At 44.1% G+C, this 21,701-nt stretch overlaps 1 protein-coding gene across 1 annotated transcript in view; it reads left to right on the forward strand.

Moving 5' to 3' along the window:
• LOC311047275 (neural-cadherin-like) overlaps positions 1-20,808 on the forward strand; it is a gene marked incomplete at both ends in the record, with an annotated part of 231,151 nt that extends 210,343 nt beyond the window's left edge. The window contains 5 exons of the mRNA XM_084059930.1: positions 2,524-2,788; positions 4,812-4,998; positions 11,657-11,907; positions 18,179-18,333; positions 20,173-20,808. Coding sequence (XP_083916056.1) covers positions 2,524-2,788; positions 4,812-4,998; positions 11,657-11,907; positions 18,179-18,333; positions 20,173-20,808 — 1,494 coding nt within the window. The remainder of the gene's footprint in view (positions 1-2,523; positions 2,789-4,811; positions 4,999-11,656; positions 11,908-18,178; positions 18,334-20,172) is intronic.
• Positions 20,809-21,701: the final 893 nt, after the last annotated feature.

Consider the following 21,701-nt stretch of genomic DNA (forward strand, 5'->3'; position numbering starts at 1 on the left):
CTGAAGATAATTGTTGTTCCTTTTATAACCTGCCTTCCGGGTGCCTCACCACTGCTGCCATGTACTACTGTAGTAATGTCTGGCAGCTTTGCTAAACATCCCGGCTGCAAATCCGAAAGCTGCATGAATTAATTTTTTAGCGCCGCACTTCAAGCTTCCGCTGAGCTTTGACACCCACGTTCTTCTGTAAATACCCAAATTCCACAGTTTTTTGTTCGTACTAAATACCGATGTCAGTCACCTGCGGGATCCCGTCTCAGCAGGGGAACCCGGCCTACTTTTTGTTGATTTTGTTTTTATTCAGATCAAAGCAAAGCCCAGAGTGGATTTTGGCAGATCGGAAACGACTGCTGTGCAAAAGGAGACGGTCTAATGAGCTTGTAGATCTGCTATTTTCAGCGTGCGACACTGACATGCAACTATTGCATCAGGCTTCAGTCATGTACTCTTTAATCGAGTAATTCATTTTTTTGTAGCAGCGCTAATGGAAACTCCTCAGAAATGTTGGGCATTAAGATAATTAGTTATGCAGTAGTTACTGTTAAAATGAACTTTCTCTGCTTCAAAAATATGTTTTGCTGCTGTGGACATCTATATCACTGTATTATTAGTATCACCATGATGAACAGCAGTAGTACACACAATAGACTCTTCTGTTGATATAGGAAGCACGTCTTCAACAACAGGCAGTGATTTAAAGTGTGTGTGTGTGTGTGTGTGTGTGTGTGTGTGTGTGTGTGTGTGTGTGTGTGTGTGTGTGTGTGTGTGTGTGTGTGTGTGTGTGTGTGTGTGTGTGTGTGTGTGTGTGTGTGTGTGTGTGTGTGTGTGTGTGTGTGTGTGTGTGTGTGTGCGTGCGTGCGTGATAATCTCCCAATTCTAAGGAATGGAATATTTTGAAACAACCGACTACCCCCTTGGAACTGTTTTTGATTAGGATGACGAAAGAAAAGAGAGGTGTAAAAATTGTGACACACATGATGTATTGTACTGCTGTTTGCAGTCTCTCACACCGGGATTACACCTTAGATGTAACAGAGAAGTGGGAGTTGGAGATGAATGTTATTATAGAAGATGAGGAGTGGGAGGAAGTGTGTGAAGGAGGGCATTAATAGTCCATTATGGAAAGAAATTAGCAGGAAGATACTTTAACACCTTTCATAGTATCCACATTGAATAGGAGTAAATCAGAACGCTGCTGGAGGGACTGTACAAGTGGAATATCATACCCATATTTTCTGAAGTTGTCCAAAATTAAAAAAAAAAAAGATTATTGGGAGGGGATATGTAATAAACTAGAAGTTCGGGCCGCGTCGCGGCCCGAACGTCTAGCGTGACGCGTCGTTCACTTTGCAGTGCCACCTTACAGGCACCTCACAGTGTGAGAGAGAGTTTTGTGCTCTCCTAAATCCACGGCAGGCTTTGAAAGTACCCACTTCAGAAAGAGGTGACGTGCATCACCTCTCCAATGACCAAAACCCACTATGGAAGCCGTCGAACTGGTGCGATCTGACGGCATCCTAGAATTTATAGGTAGGATGTGATGTCATGCGTGATGTCATGCTGTCGTGAGATTACGTCACACTGGCGTGATGTCAGATTACGTCATACTGGCCACATACAACGTACATACATACTGACAACCGACATGGCGCAGGATTCAAATTGTATATATAGATGTATAATGATACATTGTATGTACAGTATAACGCACTTTACATTTTAGCAAATCACAAAGTGCTACAGGGTTTAAAAACAATGGCATGAAAAAAAAACTAAGTCAAGACAAAAACAAAAAAACATTCGGCAACAACATAAGACCATTCTTGGGGTAAAAAGTAGATTAAAAAAAGAATTAAGGCATAGAGTAAAAGCATCGGTAGATTGTGGGGCTCTCAAATGGTCGAGAGGGCATTCCACAGGCGTGGAGCAGAATGCATGCGTCGCCCATGGTACGGAGCTTGGTGGGGGCAAGGAGAAGGTTGATATATGTACACAAATATTGGCTATTCTAAACATTGATTTACCTTTAGATCCGAGTGGTTCCAGAGTAGGCGAGTAAACAAGCATTGAAATATGGAGAGATACAAGGTTTCTGCCAGACAGCAACGATATGTTCCTGTTGGTGGCAAGAAAAATGATTGCCATATTTTTGCTCATACCATTACCACCCACAATTAGTCAATGGTATTGAGAGTGTATACCATGTAAAAAAAAATCCAGATGAAATATGATCTCTTTAAAAAACATTGGGCTCCTGTAATAGTTCACACTAGTTCTTATATTACTTCAACAGACTTCAAACATCACGCCAACCGGTACACATTATCTCTACAGTCATGTGATCAAGACTGTCTTCATTGATCTGATTATTTTTATTTGTTTCTTGAGGTTTGGACAAAATGACCCAAATCATGAACGCAGCGCCCACAATAAGCTACCTGCCCTGGTGGAGACCTGTGCTCCGAGGAGCATATTTTTCTAGTTTCGCGTTTGCAGACCTGCTTACGTGTCTTACGTCCCCAGGTGTTCCGAGGTGTGCTGGCGGTCTTCTACAACCTGGGAGACGGGGACTACAACCTCACGTTGCCCCGCCATCGCCTGGACAACGGAGACTGGCACGAGGTGGAGCTGGACCGCTTCGGCAGAGAGTTCACGCTGCGATTGGACGGCGGGGGCGGGAGGCGGGAGGTCACCGCCTCCCCGGGGCGGAGTCAGGAGATCATCGTCGACCCGCTGGTCGTGATGCTCGGCAACTCCTTCCCCTCCGGACTCAACCGCAGCTTCCTGGGTAAAATAATAACATTCACCACTTTCAACCCTGCAACCCTATTTTTGAGCATGACATTATAGGCAAACATTTCAAAATATGTATTTCTTTGAATCTCAAAGATAAGCTATTTTCACTATTTGTTGTATGAGGAAATGTATAGGACCACTTCACCCATTTTCAACCTTGTCTTCTTATACTGTAATTGGTCCTCACTAGTACTCATTATTTTTCCAATTAGCATTTCTGTCTACTCACTCTGCATCTCAGAGGTGAGCTGGGGACAGTTCAGAAAGATTTTTGCTTTATTTCTTTTTGTTGATGCAAGTACAATGGCTTCTATTTCAGCACGCTAACTTTCCAAGAAGAGAAAGGCTATAGTTTCTATTAGCTTGGAATCCCCATCGATGATGTCATTGTTGGTAGGCAGGTTTATGAATAGCCAATGAGACCCAGAGTGAGTAGACAGAAATGGTGCCATCTTATAGGGAGAATTAGTGAAGGCCAATTATAATGACGATAAGGCTTTAAATGGGATAAGCTCTCCTTTAAGTGTTTAACTCTCGAGGGTGTACAAATGACGCTGATGCTCAGCCAAGTGGATGGAAGAAATGAATGAAGGTGTGAATGATGACTGAGTGAATGTGGATGGATGGGTGGGTAGGAGGGTGGGTTGGTTGGGTGGGTATCACCGTGACCTTCGCAGCTTGACACATGCACCCCTGTCATAATTCATGGACTGATAAATGATTCAGCGGCTCCCCTCGCCCACTCATCTCCATGGTTCACAACTCGGCCCCGAGATATTTTTGTGAATCCTGAGTCTCCGGCGAACTGCGGGGGAGGGAGGGGGGGGGGGGTTGAGGGGGATAGTGCGACACTCTGATCTGATCAGTGAATACTGTAGATCAGTGTAGTTCTCAAACCTTTTCGTGTATTTGGCCAGGGACCCCCATCTGAAAAGAATGTTTTAAAAACATTTTCCCCATTTTTCTGAATAGTTTCTAAATGGCTGCGTTTACATGGACAATATTTAAACATTCAGAATGAGCAGTCATTCCGAATATAAGTGGAATATTCCTGTCCATGTAAACGCAGCCACTGAGTTATATGTTAAGATCAGTGTATGAATGATTATGATCAGAGTATAAATCATGTTATGATCAGTGTATTAATGATACATTATAATCGGTGTAGAAATGAGACATTATGGTTGGTGTATAAAGGATATGTTATGGTCAGTGTATAAATGATTATGATCAGAGTATAAATCATGTTATGATCAGTGTATTAATGATACTGTACATTATAATCAGTGTAGAAATGAGACATTATGATTGGTGTATAAAGGATATGTTATGGTCAGTGTATAAATTGCATGTTACACCTCATCGTCTCCAAACACTGTGGATAACAAGCCAACCAGCAGAGAAAAGAACTCTGTGCTGACAGCTTAGCCTTGGGCTGTTTGTGTATCTGTGTGTGTGTGTGTGTGTGTGTGTGTGTGTGTGTGTGTGTGTGTGTGTGTGTGTGTGTGTGTGTGTGTGTTTCTTTGTATACCATGCACTGCTATTGAGTAAATGCCGGTATCGTTGCTGTGGGGAAGAAACCTCCTATCTCCACATTCAAACTTTTGGTGTTTTCTCATACAGTACATTAATGTCCTACTTGATCATACATACACACAGCGTCACTCAAGAGTAGCAGATCCGCAAGCTCGAAACGCTGCGCGAAGCGACGCGTTTAGAGCTTATACTTTTGCTCTTTTTGAATTTGAATCCTGTCAAAGTAACAGTTTTGGACATACTAGATACTATAGATGCCTATCATAGATAGATAGATAGACATATGAGGTTTACACCCCGACAGAAGACGATATAAAAGTTCTCGCCTGTGGACTGGTGTCTTTTTTACTGTCTCTCCCCATCAAACATTCACTCATCTTTTACCACTGTTTCTCCACTCTCTTGTTTCTTTTCTCTCTTTCTCACTCACTCTCTCCACTCTCCCTCACTCTCTCACCCTCCTCCTCATCCATCCTCAGGCTGTCTGCGTGATCTGAGGCTGAACGGTCGCTCCGTTCCCCTGGACAAGCAGCGGTCCTCGGAGGGGCTTCAGGTGGTCAGCTCTCAGGGTGTTTCCCTCGGCTGCTCTTCAGAAGCCTGCAGAGACCACCACCACTGCTCCCCTCCCTTCGTCTGCGCCGACCTGTGGAGGCACTATGAATGCAGGTACTGTAATTCACCCTAGAGCACCTACACTACAGTGTGTAAAGAATGTCCTTCAAAACGCCTCTTAGCCCATTCAATCCGGGATCGCATCTGTGTCATTTTAGTTTTGGGCTATAACCATTATTTTATACTTTGGGCTATTCAAAAATAGCAGATCTACAAGCTCACAGCGTGGCACACTATGAGCTTGTGGATCTGCAATTTTTAGAAAAATCTTGAACATTTGTGCAAATCTTTGAATACATAAACTTTTTTGAAACAACATTTTTAACTCAAATCTTTGCTTCTGGAGGTCCCTGGAACAAAATATTTTACAAATGTTCGCTTTAAAAATTCACGATTTTCACAAATTTAATGTTCACGATTTTTCCAAAAATAGCAGATCTACAAGCTCGTAGCACGGCACTCAGTGCTGCGCTATGAGCTTGTATATCTGCTATTCTCGAATAGCCAAATACATCTAAAGTGACACAGTTCCGTTACCAGATTGAATGGGTTAACCATCCCCTCGATAAAGCCGCCACACGTTAACGGAATGCAGGCAGAGAAATGTTTACAGAATCAGATACGAGGACAAGATGTGTCATCATGCACCGCCAGCCTGAACCCCGGTGAGTCTGAATGAAAATGGCACTTTACTTTAGTAAGAGGGTTAGATGTGTAGTTATTTTTGCACTGATGTAACCCCAAACTGCCAGCCTGACACTCAGCCTGAATTTTCATTTAGTTTTTCGCTCCATTATTCAGTCTGAAAGCCCTCTCAGTGCAGCCGTCTTCTGAGATGGGGACGTGGGAAAAAAATGGTACTCTTTGGCGATTGGTTCATACTGGATTATCCCGATTCGGTTTGTGCCGGTTAGATTTTCAACCTGAGAAAACCCCGCCTTTCTACAGCGTCACCAGACCCTGAATGCGAGGCTATAGATTCAGGAGCTGGAGCCAGGCTACCGAACTGCCAACTCCACAACCCAAAGTATCATTTTGCTTTAATCCCTGAGGCCGATTCTACAAAGGCCTTCTAAATCAGTAGTTCTCACACTTTCGAGATTTAAAACAGATAGCAGGTGTACATCATGTATATCTGCTATTCTTTTTATAGCCAATGCAAAAATCTAAAATGACACTGGACTAATGACACTAGAGTTTACGACATGGAGATTGATTGATTGATTGATTGATTGATTGATTGAATACTTTATTAGTCAGAAATGTAAACAGCATGAGGTACAGTCAGACATTGAGGCTAAAAGGATAATACTAAACAGTCCTGGGGACTTGTTTCCTTGTGACATGCGTCACAAGATTACCGGTTACTGTTGCTATTCGCCCTGTCAAGCTTTCGAATCGGCGAATCGGCAACGGTACCACCACTGAGAGATATTACAACGGAAATAATAGCCAATTTCTGCAATAAAGATTCTGAAATAGTTTTAGGAATCGTAATTTACAGCGTATAACCTGTTGGAATTATACAGAATGTAACACGGAATCTTACAAACAACAAACCGCGTCGGCTGCTGCTACAGAGCTGTGTGACCTGCCTGTGACTTCAACGTGTGATGATGTCACGTCGTCACTTCAACTTCAACCTTGTCTTTATTGTCACATCACGGGTTCACAGGTGTAAAATAAATCATTTGTAGTTTTCAGGAAAGGGAAGGAGAACCTATTAAGTCTATTGGCTCATATGTCATGTAAGTCCTCCATAAAGAGTTGGCTCAGCAGCACTAGAAGCTGTTTCTAAATAGGGAACTGAGTAGGTACCGTTGGTACTGTACTGTTGAGGTTGCTGAGATAAGGTTGTTTTAGTGAGCATTTTTTAAGATATATGTCATTTTCTTTAGGACTTTTGTCTCGATATTGTAGATGGTATATTGTAAACATGTGTTTTATGTATCCCCCCACACACACTTTGAGTGGCAGGTACACCCAAGCATCCACTCAGAGACTTCTTCATCTGTGCCCAGGGACACATTAGCACATCCTGATACATATGCATTACTATACATTACTATACAATTCATGCACTCACCAGCACCACTCTACATGACCTCCTACACACCTCACACTAAGGACCGCGATGGAAACAAGCTGTGAGCTTTTTTGAGTTATCCTTTTGATTATGGTGGGTCAGATCTGTATGTTACATGTGACATAATGTCAATGAAGAATAGAGATAGAAGAGAGAACAGAACAGAACAAGGACAAAGGGTTATACAGTATATTCAAATATTCCTGATATGAGTAGTGAAAATGTACATATAAAAGCAGTTCAGGTATTCTAAGTATTTCTGATTTGAGTGGAATAAGATGTATACATGAATACCTTTGGTACAAGGTTTAGAAGACTATGGCAAGGGAATGAGGAAGTTAAAGTAGCAGTAGTTACAAAACATGAGGTTAAAATAGTAACAGATACAGTATATTCAGTGGTGTAAACCAAAGTAACAAAGTAGATGTACTCAAGTACTGTACAATGTTGAGGTATGTTTACTTTCTTCAGTATTTACAATTTTCAATACTTTTACTTCAACCCCACTACATCTCAGAGGAAAATATTGTACTTTTACTCCACTACAGTTATATGAAAACTTTAGTTACTAGTTACTTTGTAGATTTTGATTATTATCATAAAACACACAAACCACTTCAACCCTATATTTTTTTCGGCCATTTGAAAATAGCAATACAAGTTCACAATGCGTCACGATTATGGGCTTGTAGATCTGCTATTTTCAAAAAGATTTTTTTATACATTTTGAACTTGTGAAACTGGGACATTCTGCACAAGGAGTACTTTTACTTTTGGCACTTTAAGTATATTTTGATGCAGATACTTTTGTACTTTTACTCAAGTACATTTTTGAATAGGGTTCTTCTACTTGTAACAGAGTATATCTACATTGCAGTATTGATACTTTTACTGAAGTAAAACATGTGAGTACTTCTTCCATCACTGGATATATTCATGAGGTGCACAGCATACGATTCCTCGCTGGAGAGAGGAGTCGAGGCTTTGAGAAACATAACCTTGGATGGTGTTTGTTTTTATTTTCAGGTACGTTTGTGTATTATTTGATATCATTAGTTTCACTGTATTGTCTGTAATGGTTCACTACCACATTGTAATATCTCTGCCCTTTTCACTTCCTCATTGTAGGGAGAGTTGTTGATGCACGCAGATGTTAACCTGGATGACCTGTTGTTTTTATTTGATTCATGCAGGGGTGGAAGAAGTACTAAAAACGCTCATTACTAAAGTAAAAATAGCAGTGCCACAATTATAGAAATACTCTGTTACAAGACAAGTAAAACCCTAACCCTAAAAGTACAAAACTATTGGCATCAAAGAATATTTACACTACCAAAGTAAAAGTCTCATGTCATCGTTTTTTTTTCTTTCCTTGCTTTTATTTTATTTCATTCGATTTTCTTTTCTTTTCTTTTCTTCGATTTTCTTTCATTCGATTTTCTTTTCTTTTTACAAGCTGTAGTATTGGAGGCTTCTGTCCATCCCCCGCAGAGGTCAGGCCACATAACTTTATAAATGTCCCCGTGCCCCGATTGGTCGTAATGTCCCTGTAGCATGCTGAGTGCTACTGTGGATTCCTGCCGACATCGTTGTGTAATTAAAGCATCTGTGCTTCATATTGACTATACACGCATACAACAACAAAAGCCTTGCGTTGCACATTGAGCCAGCTCTCTCTATCCACTGGCATTCTTTGCCGGCTCTTTCTGTGGCATTGTCTGTGTGTATTCTGTAGCCCCAAAGCAGGTCCACACACCATCTGTCCAGGCTATTGGTGTTATTATTATTTTCCCGCATCGGGCCTTGGACTTTGAACCTCTCTACCAAATGTGGTAGCTGTATCTGTTATGGTTTCTGAGAGAAAAATACTTGAGTGGGAACTGTCACATCTTCATCTTAGACATAAATGGTAAATAGTGCATTTTTATAGCGCCTTTATCCAAGGTGCTTTACAATGTGCATTGCATTCACCCATTCACACCCATTCACACATAATGGCAGAGGAAACCATGCAAGGCATCAACAATGCTCATGGGGAGAAGTTAGGGGTCAGTGTCTTCCTCAAGGAACCTCCCAAGGACACACATTGGAAAATGTAATGCACTCATTAATCAATATAAATTAAGCTATCAAATATATCACTTAGCAAAATACAAACACACAATTCCCAATGAAGCCTGTCAATTTGACATATGACTTTGTGTGTGTGCTGCCAAAACTGGGAGGAGTAGCGTGTCAAACCTTTGCGGATACTGTACTATAAATACGTGCAAGAACTAATGAACAATAATATTTGGACTTATATCATGTCCAGGACACTGTAGGTATACAAGCCAAGGTTCTACTAAAGGTCACATGGGTTAAAGTTCTCAATCGCCACGACAGATTTCAGTGATTTGGATTCCATAGAAACCAACATGTCTTCTATGGAAGCCTAAAAAATAGCCTATCTATAAGCTCACAATGCGTCACAGGTGTAGATACGCTATTTTCGTAGAGTATTTGAAGTGGTCAAACTAGCAATAGAATATGTGTTCAGAAGCATCTTCCATTAAACCCTAATGGTCATGGATATTTCGTAAAATCAAATGTTTTTTTTTTTCTTCACCTGGTTTGCTGTATGTAGAACAGCAGGAATAATAGTCCCAAAACATCATAATTTTACATTGTGCTAATTGTTTAGGAAACACACTGCCAGTGCAGGGGCTCCTTTCACGCTGTTTCACAAATCACAGATTTGGATTTTGCCTGACAAAAATGTCTGTCATGAGATTTTATTTTGCTTTAATCCATGAGGTCAACATCATCCTGTTACAGTGGATACACTTTGGTGTCACCCAGTGTGAATACAGAACATGCCACAGTGTAGCATCAGTGACAGTAAGTGTCACTGCTGCCTCTTTAAACTCCACAGGACCACTGTGTACTTAGTCCTCCCTGACTGAGATGTAAGACTCTGAACCAGGTTGTTTCTTCTCTCAGCGCAGAGGGATGTTCACATTCTGTGCCCACAGCACTGCCTGAGGGTTGAACTTCTCTAGAGAAGCACCCAACAGGTGTGAATGATATTCTGGGCATATTTTGTACAAAAAGAAGCATTTGGTATATTATATATATATATATATATATATATATATATATATATATATAACTATATATATATATATATAACTATATAAATGGCGAGCGACTTCCGCACCCTAGGTGCGACACCCCACAGCTCTGTTATCGAATAAACAACGCACCGCCAGACCACATGTCGCCAACTGACTCGCCACGGCGGCCGCGCTGAATTTACGCGTCGCGTAGGGGACCTCTCATTGCTCACTACACCTTTTCCACCGCGCAACATAATTAATTCTACTCACCAAATGTCGGACAAAACGGAAGGGGAGGCAGCTTCGTACCGTTTACCGTGCACACCACCGACACCGCACAGCGACGGGTTTCGCCGAAACTACACGAGCGGCCGCCATTGCACTCTGCCCATGTCCTCCACAACAGCACACACACAGCTCCTTTGCTTCAACCCCCCCCCCCCTTCTTACGTACCTCCTTTGTTCCACCCAGGCCGTTACTTTCACTTCACTCATGTCTCGATCACAATATGTCCGTCCTTCACGTGCCATGTTCATCCCAAACACAAAAACAAACAGCCACCGCCACAGCACAGCACGCTGCCCAGGGTAAACTGGTAAACAAACCTGCCTAGGTTCATGACACCACAGGACTCGACAGTGATGTCATCATTATGCAACCCGGAAGTACAAATACCAAGGATAGGTCAGTGATGTCAGTCGGGTTGCCAAGTTTGCTGCCAGGTTTTAAAAAACAAGCGACAGAAACAAGCAAACCGTGCATGAAAAAAAAAAAATTGCCGAAGGGGTCCGCCATGTTCCAGGGGGGTCCCCGGGGGGTCCCAACACTCACAGGGGTCGGCGGACCACCAGGGGGTCCGCGGACCACCAAAGTAACAATCACTATTAACATTTTTTCCACATTTTTTTTTTTTTCCTTTTTTTTTTTTTTTTTCCTTTTTGGACACTTTTACTCCGGCGATTTGGGTACCCGAATACACACGCACCCACGCTGGGCCCCGTGCGCGGCTGGGGTTGAGGGGGGCGTAGCCCCCCGAAACTCTAGTGGATTTATATATGGCCTTATATATATGCACTCAAGTGCCTTTGAAATCAGTTCAGTGCCAGTGGCACAGCCATTATACGTTTCTTGTTCCACTTTTATGTTCTAGTGTGACAGCCCCAAGAAGTGACATATTTGATGTAAGTGGTTTAGCCACTTTGAACCTGGCGTCTCTCTTTCGGGCATGTCATTATAGGCAAAGGTATAGTTGTTTTTTTCCCCTAAACTTTTCAAAGATTTTCGCAAACTTTCATTTTTCAAACAATTATTTTTCTCCAAAAATAGCAACAATGGCAGATCTACTTGATTTTTTTTAGATCGGCAATTTGTATGATGGAGTAAAGAAATAGGGCTTAAGTGGTTCAACATACAGGGTTTGCTTATTTTTATAGTCTCCGCTCAGCTTGTGCAGCCCTGTTATCAGTCGGGGGTTCATTGGCTTTTTGTTTCCATACTAACGGCATCTCTCTGCTCTGTTTGCTACAGGTGTCCCCCAGGCCATATGACCAAAGAGACCCCCACGGGCAAGGTGTGCGTGTACACGCTGTGCGTCAGCAGACCCTGCCGCCACGGGACGTGCGTGGCGCACTCGCCCTCCAGGTACACGTGTCACTGCAGCGAGGGCTACCGGGGTCGCCACTGCGAGGTGACGCTGGCCATGTATCACAACGAGGACGGCGGCAGCCTCAGCATCAGCTCCATGTTTGCCATCAGCATCTGCGTGATGGCCTTCCTAGGTAGCTATGTGGACTACGTTCTCTTCTACTTGTGGTGACCACGTTTCACAGCCTTGCTCCTTGCTTTCATCTCTCGCTCACGTCTGCACGTGTTTTGTTTTGTTTTTTTCTTTCCCCCCGGCGCCGCTGTGTGTGTTAAATTTTTAAAAACCCTTTGTTTTGCTATTTCAAGTTTCATCTGTGATTCTATTTTATTTTTCACTCTCTCCAGGCATCTCTGCTTTGTTTTGTTTTTTATTTTAATTACATTCTGTATTCTTCCCCTTTGTCTGCAACTCTGCATCACGTGTGGTCGGTGTGAAACGCTTTAATGATCCCTCGCCTTGTGCCAGGGTGGGCTCAAGCCACGGGGCATTGGTGGTCTCGGTACCCCTGTTTCATGTGGTAACAAGGAACAAGCCAGTGTGAGGGAAGGAGAGCAGCCAGAAGGGAAGCTTGTATGTGATTCACGCAGGCAGGTTGTATAACACGCCCCGGGAGCCCCAGTTGACTTTCTTTATACGATCCTTTATATTTCTATAGTCATTCCCAGCGTTCCCCTACTGTCACACGCGATGTTCCGTTGTGGCTGCACAAGTCAAGTTGTCCCACAGCCTTAACCCATTAAAACTGGGAAAGCATCTGTGTCACTTTAGATTTCTACCACTTTAACCATTATTTTATACTTTGGCTATTCAAAAATAGCAGATATTCGAGCTCATAGCGCGTCACTTTGTGTCGTGCTTGTAGATGTGCTATTTTTGGAAAATCTTGAAAATGTGTGCAAATCTTTGAATAAATATATATTTTTATAGTGAACATTTTTAACTAAAAATGTTGCTTCTGGGGGTTCCTGGAACAAAATATTTTGAGATGGGGGTCGGCCAGGGCCGGACTTACCGTTGGGCTAGGGTGGGCTGCAGCCCAGGGGCCCCCAACTGGGCAAAAAAAAAAAAAAAGTAATGTAACCCTACCAAATTAACCCGCTGACATATACGTTTTTCAGAAAAGTGTCAGGATTTAGAAGACATTTGTAGAATCGACCTCAGGTCTTAATGGGTTAATTCACTATGTGTTGTATATGCCACAGTCTGCTGACTTCTTGCCCCTAGTGTCTTTGTCTTTCCATCCATATTTGCATGCCATATTTTTTTTGTTTTTGCCAACCTAAATGTGTCGGTATCGCTGCTGACGCAGCGACACAAACACTCCCACACACGCACACACACACACACGCCTACGCGCGAGCGTGTGTGTGCAGTGTGCACGCATGTGTGTTTGCGTTGACTCTTGCGCGCTGTAAAGTCTGAAGCTCCCACCTTTCCTCCGTGGAGTCGCTCCAGCCTTTATGAGTCTCTCTGTCACAGGCAGGCTTATAAAACGCTTGGGCGGTTCAATACTGCACTGTCCCTGCCTCCATAACTGACTCAACATTCCCCCCGGGTGTGTGGCTAGTATTGCGACATCAGTTATTCTGACACTTTGGGTCCCTGAGTGAAACTGATAAAGCGGTCTTCAATATTTGATAATGAATTCAAAGATGATAAAGTTGTGGCTGCGGCATCATTCATGAAAATTCATGTGTCGTCGCATGCAAAATAAAAGAAGGCCACAGTCATCGGAGGTGCTGTACTAGTTTGCCCATCCCGTCGCTGATGAGGCGGTATATATTCAAGGCTCAAACTTTCCACCTTTACCAAGAGTCACCAACTAATCTGTTATATAATTCGGATTGGAAATAGAGGCCTTTGCAGACTGTTATTACATTTTCACAGCTCATAAAATAACTTCCCTCCAACTTATAACAAGGTGGAGAACTTTACAAAACAGAACTTTGATGTGATGAATGGCTGTCCCTGGAACTAAAACTAACATCAGTCCGACTGTGGATTCTAATGAACAGTCAATTATTTATTTAATGTTGTTGTGATGAGATATCATTTTGTTCGACTATTAATTCACTCTCGGTCTCTCTCTCTCTCTCTCTCTCTCTCTCTCTCTCTCATACTCACACTCTCACACACACATAGACACACACACACACACACTCTCTGGCGCACATACACACACTCACACACACACACACACACGCACACGCACATGCACACACACGGTTCACACAATGCATTGTGCAGGACTGCCGGCTGGGCGCTAAATTAAAATGGGACTCGCACTCGGGCTCAGCCTCCATTAAAAGTTAAAATGATCATCCATTATTGAGTTTTACACAAGCCATCACAGAGCAGCCAGATTGTGCCAGTTCAGCACGAGATGACGTGTGACTGTGCTTCATTAGTCCTCTTGAATATGTCTGAAGGGTCACACTGTTTATTATGACATTGGATTGTGATATTCATTTTCCAATGACTGGGGTGGGGGAATAAATTTGTATTTTTTTTGTATACACTCATTTGATCATTTTGTAGTGCCTATTTTTGTTTTGTTCGGGACAAAAAAAAAAACGATAAATAAATCATTCCTCAAACCTCTCTCTGTCTCTCATCATGTGCTGTTTCCTTGTGTCTTCGTCCTTCAACACCTCTCAATATTTCATGCCGCCTCTGCTTGACATTTTCACTCTCTCCAATCTTGCTTTACCGTTGCAATTAACCTCAGCTTAATGTGACTTTCTCCCAAAGCTATTCTGCAAGCTATTCCCTGTGTGTCCATTCGCGATGCATGCACAGTCTGTTCCCGGGCTATCTAAATGCCCTAACACCCTGTTCATCATGGTGGGTAGAAGAGCTGGAAGGTGGCAGTGTTATGGATTGATGAATGAGTGCAATGTTTGTTCTCCGCCATGAGTGATATTGATCTAATATCTAGCTGCACACGGCTGCACGCACAACACCACAGCCAACAGCTGCCGCAGGCGCTATAGTGCACAGCTTCTGCACAGTAAAACTGTGAGTGTTAATCTAACTCCCGAGAGCGTACAAATGTAACCAAACGGGACCCTTACGGGTTCCGTTTGGTTAGATTTGTACACTCTCTGAGTTAGATGAACTATGGGTTTTACTATGTAGAGGCGAGCTGCATGCCATAAGGGTGAATGCTTCTGAGAAGTTTGTGTGTAGTTGCATGGGCTTGTCTTCAACTTGTGTGCTTATGTGTATTGGGTATTGTAGTGGTTCTCAACCTTTTTTGAGCTCGGGACCACTAGCATAATTTTGAAGTTTTGAAGTACCACCCCAGACCACCTCCCCACACCAATATTGGATCTTTTTAGAATATACTGTAAGAAGGTATAACAATCATTTGCTTCTTTCTTAATTAAGATTTAACATTAATGATCTTAAATACCTGTACACCGGTGTAGCCGATCTACAAGCCCACAACGTGTAGAGCAGCAACACCCTCTGAGCTTATTTTCAGTACGTGCCACTGTGCACAAGGAAGTGTATCAAGCCCTTAACAGTCAACATTTCATGTCAAGCTTTTTCCACCACACTACGCCTATTAGTCCAAAACCTCTCTTAAATTCGCTGGATTTTTGCTGGATTTACTGGGGAACCAGTGGTGTATTATATACATACTACATACACATCGTATACGTGGTTGTGTATTGAGGTAAGGTGGAACTTGTATATCTCCGCTACACGGCCCTCTCTGCGTGGTGTATGGAGCTATAGAGCTGTCTGTTGTTTGACAGGAGCTCTGGGCGTCATGGGCGAAGGGAGGTGAGTGGAGGCAGACAGCGCACAGTAGCAGTTAATACTGGAGGCGAGGGGGAGGGCCGAGGCCACCGCTGGCACCGCCGGCCCCTCATCCACATTCTGATGTTTTCTCAGAGTCGCTGCGGCTCAGTGGTGAACGGGTTCAGGTCAGTTGATCGATACAACTCTGTCTCGACCCCATGCTGCTGGAGGCATGAGAGGAAAGGTTTTGAATCTCACTCTCCTCTCTGCTAAAGCCTCAGCTATACTTAGTTTCGTTATGTGCCAGTGTCGTGCTCAATAAATGGCAGATCTACAAGCTCACGTAGTGCAATGTGCCACGTTGTGAGCTTGTAGATCTGCTATTTACGGCACGCAACACCAGCATGCAACTAAGTATAAATCAGGCTTAAGAGAGGACAGCATAGAAACAAAACAAAAAAACATTAGTGAACAGCAGTTATTGTGCAGCGTTCCTCTGGGGTAAATAGACATTATGGTAGCGTCCCAGCAGGGTGCGCATTGGACAGAGGAACATCCCAGCATGCCTCAGGACGCACATAATCTGACAGCTGTTGTTCTAGCGTTTGGTATTTGTTATGGAAAATAACAAATGTTTTATAACCATTTCTTTTTAATGTGTGGTTTTTAGCCGTGGCTCTACAGGATGCTGGTTGTCTATAAGAGAGTCGTTGTGTGTGTGTGTGTGTGTGTGTGTGTGTGTGTGTGTGTGTGTGTGCATGTGTGTGGATATACACACACTAATCTTGCAAACCACTGAACCGATCAGTGTCTAGTGCAGACTGCCTGTAGATCACAGAAGTAGCTCAATGGAGCTCTGATCGGGCTGAAACCATGTCTACAATTTGGATTCGTACATCATGGATTTGTCATGGACGACTGAAGTAACAGGCTGGTACATGAAGTCCCAGATCCATATTGAAGCCATGCCATTCCCATGTCTATCTCGAGATCCACAAGTCGATTTTTGCATGAGCGATAGGGGTGATTACAGGGGGGCACGCCCCTCCCTTCAGGGCTCACTGAGTTGGTTTGGCGTTTTGTGAGCTGTTCATGAGTGTGACTCCAACGCAGATCTCTGACTTCATGTGACCAATCTGTGAAGTCAGTCATCTATGAGATATGTATGACGTGTGACTCCATTTCGACAAGGTTTCAGACAGACAGACAAACAGACAGACAGACGGATACCCACACACACACACACACACACACACACACACACACACACACACACACACACACACACACACACACACACACACACAGAGACTCTTGCAGAGACTCTTGCAGAGTCACACCAAAAAAAAGCTTTGATGTTTAATTAACCCACTGATTATTATCATGATGATTGTGAGTCAGATAACTTTACATGGCTCTACTTTTTGCGTGTGATTAGTAGTTTGACGTGTGTCTCTCAGAGCGTTGTTTTTCCGTCTGCGATTTTGAATACCCTTTTGTCTGGGTGTAGGGGGATTACTATTCAAAGCTACTTTGAAATCTCTGCAATTGTGGCGTGTGTCTCAAAGTGTTACCAAAGAATCGGATGCTAAGGAGATGCATAATAAAGTACAGATACCATCTACTGTAGTAGGAGAGAGAAAAAAGAAAAAAAAACTGAAGCCAAAGCAGAAACCAGAGGCCAGACGGGGACTCGGAAAGAGACGAGGAGACTTAACTAGGTTGCAGAAAAAGACAGCGAGCCGGAGCCAGGGAGGGGAGCTGGGGAGAGAGGCCCAGATCGTCCAATGCAACAGAACGAGAAAGACAGAGGAATTTCAAATTAAAGAGATAACGAGAATGAAAGCAAAGTGAGAACAAGAAGGGGCCGAGAGACACACAGAGAAAGGGAGAGATTGAGAGAGATTGAGAGAATGAGAGAGAAAGAATGAGAGAGAGAGAGAAAGCGATAGAGGGATGGCAGATGGGAGAAAAATATTGGTTGAGATTAATGGACTTTAAAGGTCAGTCCAGCATGTTGTATAATTTAGCACACAATAGCTGTGATTGATGTGGATGCTTTAGGAGCATTCCTCTCCGCGGCTCCTTTGCCGCGTGCGCCATCCCTCTGCCGCCGCGCTACCCACCCAGAGGCTTTGTGTTTAAGCCGAGGAGGAGTGCACATCCGGTTAATAGGTTTCTGAGGAACTGTGGTCTTTCGGTAGGACAGGAAACGGAGAGCCGGCATCAAAGGGAATAGGTGCAAAGGTTGCGCCTTTGTCTCAGTCTATGTTCCATTAGTATGTCCTAACTGTGCAGCCGCTGGTACTAATGGCTCACGCAGGGGCAGAGAGGTAGAGCAATCTGGCGGAAACTCCCATACGGCACCGTTAGCTATTATCATGCCGAGTTGAAGTACTTCAAAGGATATTATTCTTGTCACAGTGTGGATCTATGAGGGTGGGAGATTAAATTGTAGAAGAAAAATACAGAGAAAAAAAAAGGTTGTATAGGTTGTAGCTATATGTCATTATCCATGTCATTACTTTCCACTCACAGTTTGTGATTAATTCACACCCAAAGGTAGACAGTGTAAAAAGAAAAAAGAAAATACATTTATAGCTTTTGCACCCCTCACCTAACCCTGTGCTAACCTGCTCTCTGGCGCCCCCCAGTGCTGATGCTGGGCCTGTTCTTGTACTCCTGCTGGCGGAGGCACAAGGGCCTGAAGGAGGGCGTGTACCACGTGTCCGCGCACCACGGCGAGTGGGAGGACATCCGAGAAAATGTGCTCAACTATGATGAAGAGGGAGGAGGGGAGCAGGACCAGGTACAAACACACAGCAACACCATGGTACTAGTTTAACCCCCAGAGTGTAAATAAATGACCCTTTTAACCCCACTTCTCCCACTTAAACCTAGCACTCAGAGTGCAGTGTGCACATTAACTTTACTTTCAATTTACTTACTCCACGCACGCACACACGCGGTGCACCGGCTTCGAATGCTATCAATGCATTGAATGGGAGATTATCACGTTTTATCAGACCATTGAATGGGCGAGTAGGTGACGAGTAGGCGATTCACGGACCTACCCGTGATTTGTCAGACCATTCATTGGGCGTAATCAGGAGCTACTGACCTACTTTGGAGGCGGAGCAGTCCCCACAACAATATTTACGATTCTGTGCCTATCGGTACATAACTCCAACGGCGCTGAGTAGGCTCAGGCGAGTGTCGCACCGCTCAGGACGGCAACTCGGTCGCTTTAGCTCCCTCGGTGGTCCTTCGCGGGGCTCCAGCTCGCCTGAGACTGCGCGCCTCCGTCATGGTCCGAAACCAAAACAACCAAAACCAAAACCGAAACTGAACTATTTAAGTCATCTCCGTTGGTAGGTCAGTATGTCTTGATAACACCCAATGAATGGTCTGATAAATCGCGGGTAGGTAAGTAGGTCGCCTACTTCGCCCATTCAATGGTCTAATAAAATGATAATGTCCCATTCAATGCATTGATAGCATCCGAATCAGGTGCGCACACACGCAGGCACGCACGAACGCACGCACGAACACACGCACACACACACACACACACACACACGGCAGTTGTGAGAGTCACCAAAATACTAAGCACAAGTACGTACTTTCTCCGCAATGTTTTCATTTGCATTTCCATTCAGTTTCAAGTAAGAGATCATTATTATATGTTGTTTAAATATATATATATATAGGGTATCACTATAGGACAAAACACTTGTATTTATTTGGTTATGCTGTCATGTGACTTTCAGAAAGGATACAGTTTGAACAGACAGGTGAAGACAAAATTAAAAACAGTGTCCACAGGTCCATATAAAGTCTTACATTCTATTTGACATAAATTAGACTGTAACCACTTTCAACCTGACGTTGGGACATGTCATTATAGACGACTAGTGAAAAAAGGAGCAAAAAATAGCACATCTACAAGCCCATAACACGTTGCATCGATCGCGATGTGTTGTGAGCTGTATCTCTGCCACAGAACCCTGTCATATGACAACATATACAGTCCTATGACTCATCTTCATTTATGCTGCCTTCGTTTTGACATAAGAATTTTGTAATACAAATTGTATTTATTCATGCATTTCTTTTTGTCAGAATTAGTTGATTAGTTGATCACCAGCCAAACAGGGAAATGGCCTTGAAATGAAGTGTAGGTTCCCAGGAGATCTGGGATGGGAGTCAATACTGGAAATTAACCAATAGCTAGTTAATGCCTCTATTTGTTTTAATAGTGCTGCTAATAGCAGTTTCCCTCCTCTACAATCAGATAATTAATTACTTGTCCAATCAATGACGATGTTGTTGCCAACATATCTTCCTCAGACAGTGGCTCTCCATCAGACAACGAGCCTCACTTCATGTCGGAGACGAAAGCTGAGAAACATTGTTCTTCTAAGCACACGTTGGTCTCGTATGGCTGTGTGCCTTTTAATTATCTATTACTGTATGTTCAATAGAGCACTCATCCATAGAAACACTTTCAACACCGTCTCTATCTTTCTGTTCTCTCTCTCTCTCTCTGTGTGTGTCTCTCTCTCTCTCTCTCTCTCTCTCTCTCTCTCTCTCTCTCTCTCTCTCTCTCTCTCTCTCTCTCTCTCTTCCCCCCCCCCCCCCTCTCCAGAATGCCTTTAACATGGTGGAGCTCCAGCGTTCCCTTCAGCCCAGCCCGGCGCAATCGCTCCGTTACAGCTACCCACAATGCATCATCTCCTGCCCCCAGGCCAAGCCGCCTCAGGAGCGCAGCCAGAAGGGGGGGGGCACGCCCGGCGGCAGCAACGGGACGGGCAGCGCGGCCATCGCCCTGCGCCTGGCCAGGCCCCCCTCCTCGCAGCAGACGCAGACAGACCACCAGCCCTCCCCTCTGACCTTCCGCCGCTCCCACAAGAGCTTGTCCTTCTCCAGCCAGGACCTGGCCCGCTACCTGTGCGAGGTCATCAGGGACACGGAGCAGCCTGGTGGGGACGGGCTGGTGGACGGCACCATGACAACGCCGCGACAGCGGCACCCCCGGCGCGCCGGCCTGGCGGCGGTGCGCTCCCTCAGCTCCCTCACCGCCGCGGAGGCCGAGGGTTCAGAGGTCATGCTACGGGGTGAGCAGGAGAGCCCCCCCAGACTGGACAGGTTCAGAACCCTCCGGGCTGTCGTCGCTGACGAGCTGAGAGGAGAACCCGAGGGCCACTCCCAGACCGCGGAGGACCAGCGGGACAAACTGAAGGAGAGCAGCCGCGGGCAGCCCAACTGTGAGAAGAGCGGGTAAGAAGGCCCGATTCATGCTCCCTGGTATACGGCAGCAAGTGCGCGGCGGAAATAGCCGATCTAAAAGCTCAAAACGTGTCGCATCCGCGATGCGTTGTGAGCTTGTAGGTTGGATATTTCCGGTGCGCCGCGCCGTCGGAGGACAAAGTAGAAATCATGCTGATGAGACTGCTGCTCATGGACCGTTATGGAAAAGCAACATTGATCACATGGCTGAGAAATCCAAAGGGAGACAATTAAATGGGAGATACTCTGAGCTTGCTGAACTCGCTGTGTGTGTGTGTGTGTGTGTGTGTGTGTGTGTGTGTGTGTGTGTGTGTGTGTGTGTGTGTGTGTGTGTGTGTGTGTGTGTGTGTGTGTGTGTGTGTGTGTGTGTGTGTGTGCGCGCGCACGCCTGTGTGTGAAGTTTGCTCTAAATGTTCTGTATCGATGGGACTTTGAACATTTCTGCTCTTTGATATAAAAGATGTTTACCAATGAATGATGAACTGATGTGATGTGTTTACCTGACATTGCACTGTATAGTATATATCCCACACGATGCACTTTTCGGAAGCGCCCGTTGTCAAAACTATCCATTATCTGAAAATTATTCATAAGAAAGAAGTGCACATAAAGAGCTGGTTTCTTTTTTTTCTCCTTTTTGTCATTAATGACCGTCATCACAAAATAATTTATGTGAAGAAAAGAAAACTTGCTTCATTTGTATTTTATCTATTTCCTTTTGAATAAAATGAATATCTTTGATAATAGCTGGGATCCAATCTTGTTCAAACGCATCCCGAGTCCACATTTGCAATCAACAGATCTCCCGTCCTTTAAAGTTCACGGCATCTTTCATCATCAAATGCAAATCGCTGAGGCATGCTCTTTATTTACACGACCAAGTAGTCG

This window comes from Gymnoscopelus microlampas, assembly GCF_963454915.1.
Source record: "Gymnoscopelus microlampas genome assembly, chromosome: 6".
In the NCBI taxonomy this organism is placed as follows: domain Eukaryota; kingdom Metazoa; phylum Chordata; class Actinopteri; order Myctophiformes; family Myctophidae; genus Gymnoscopelus; species Gymnoscopelus microlampas.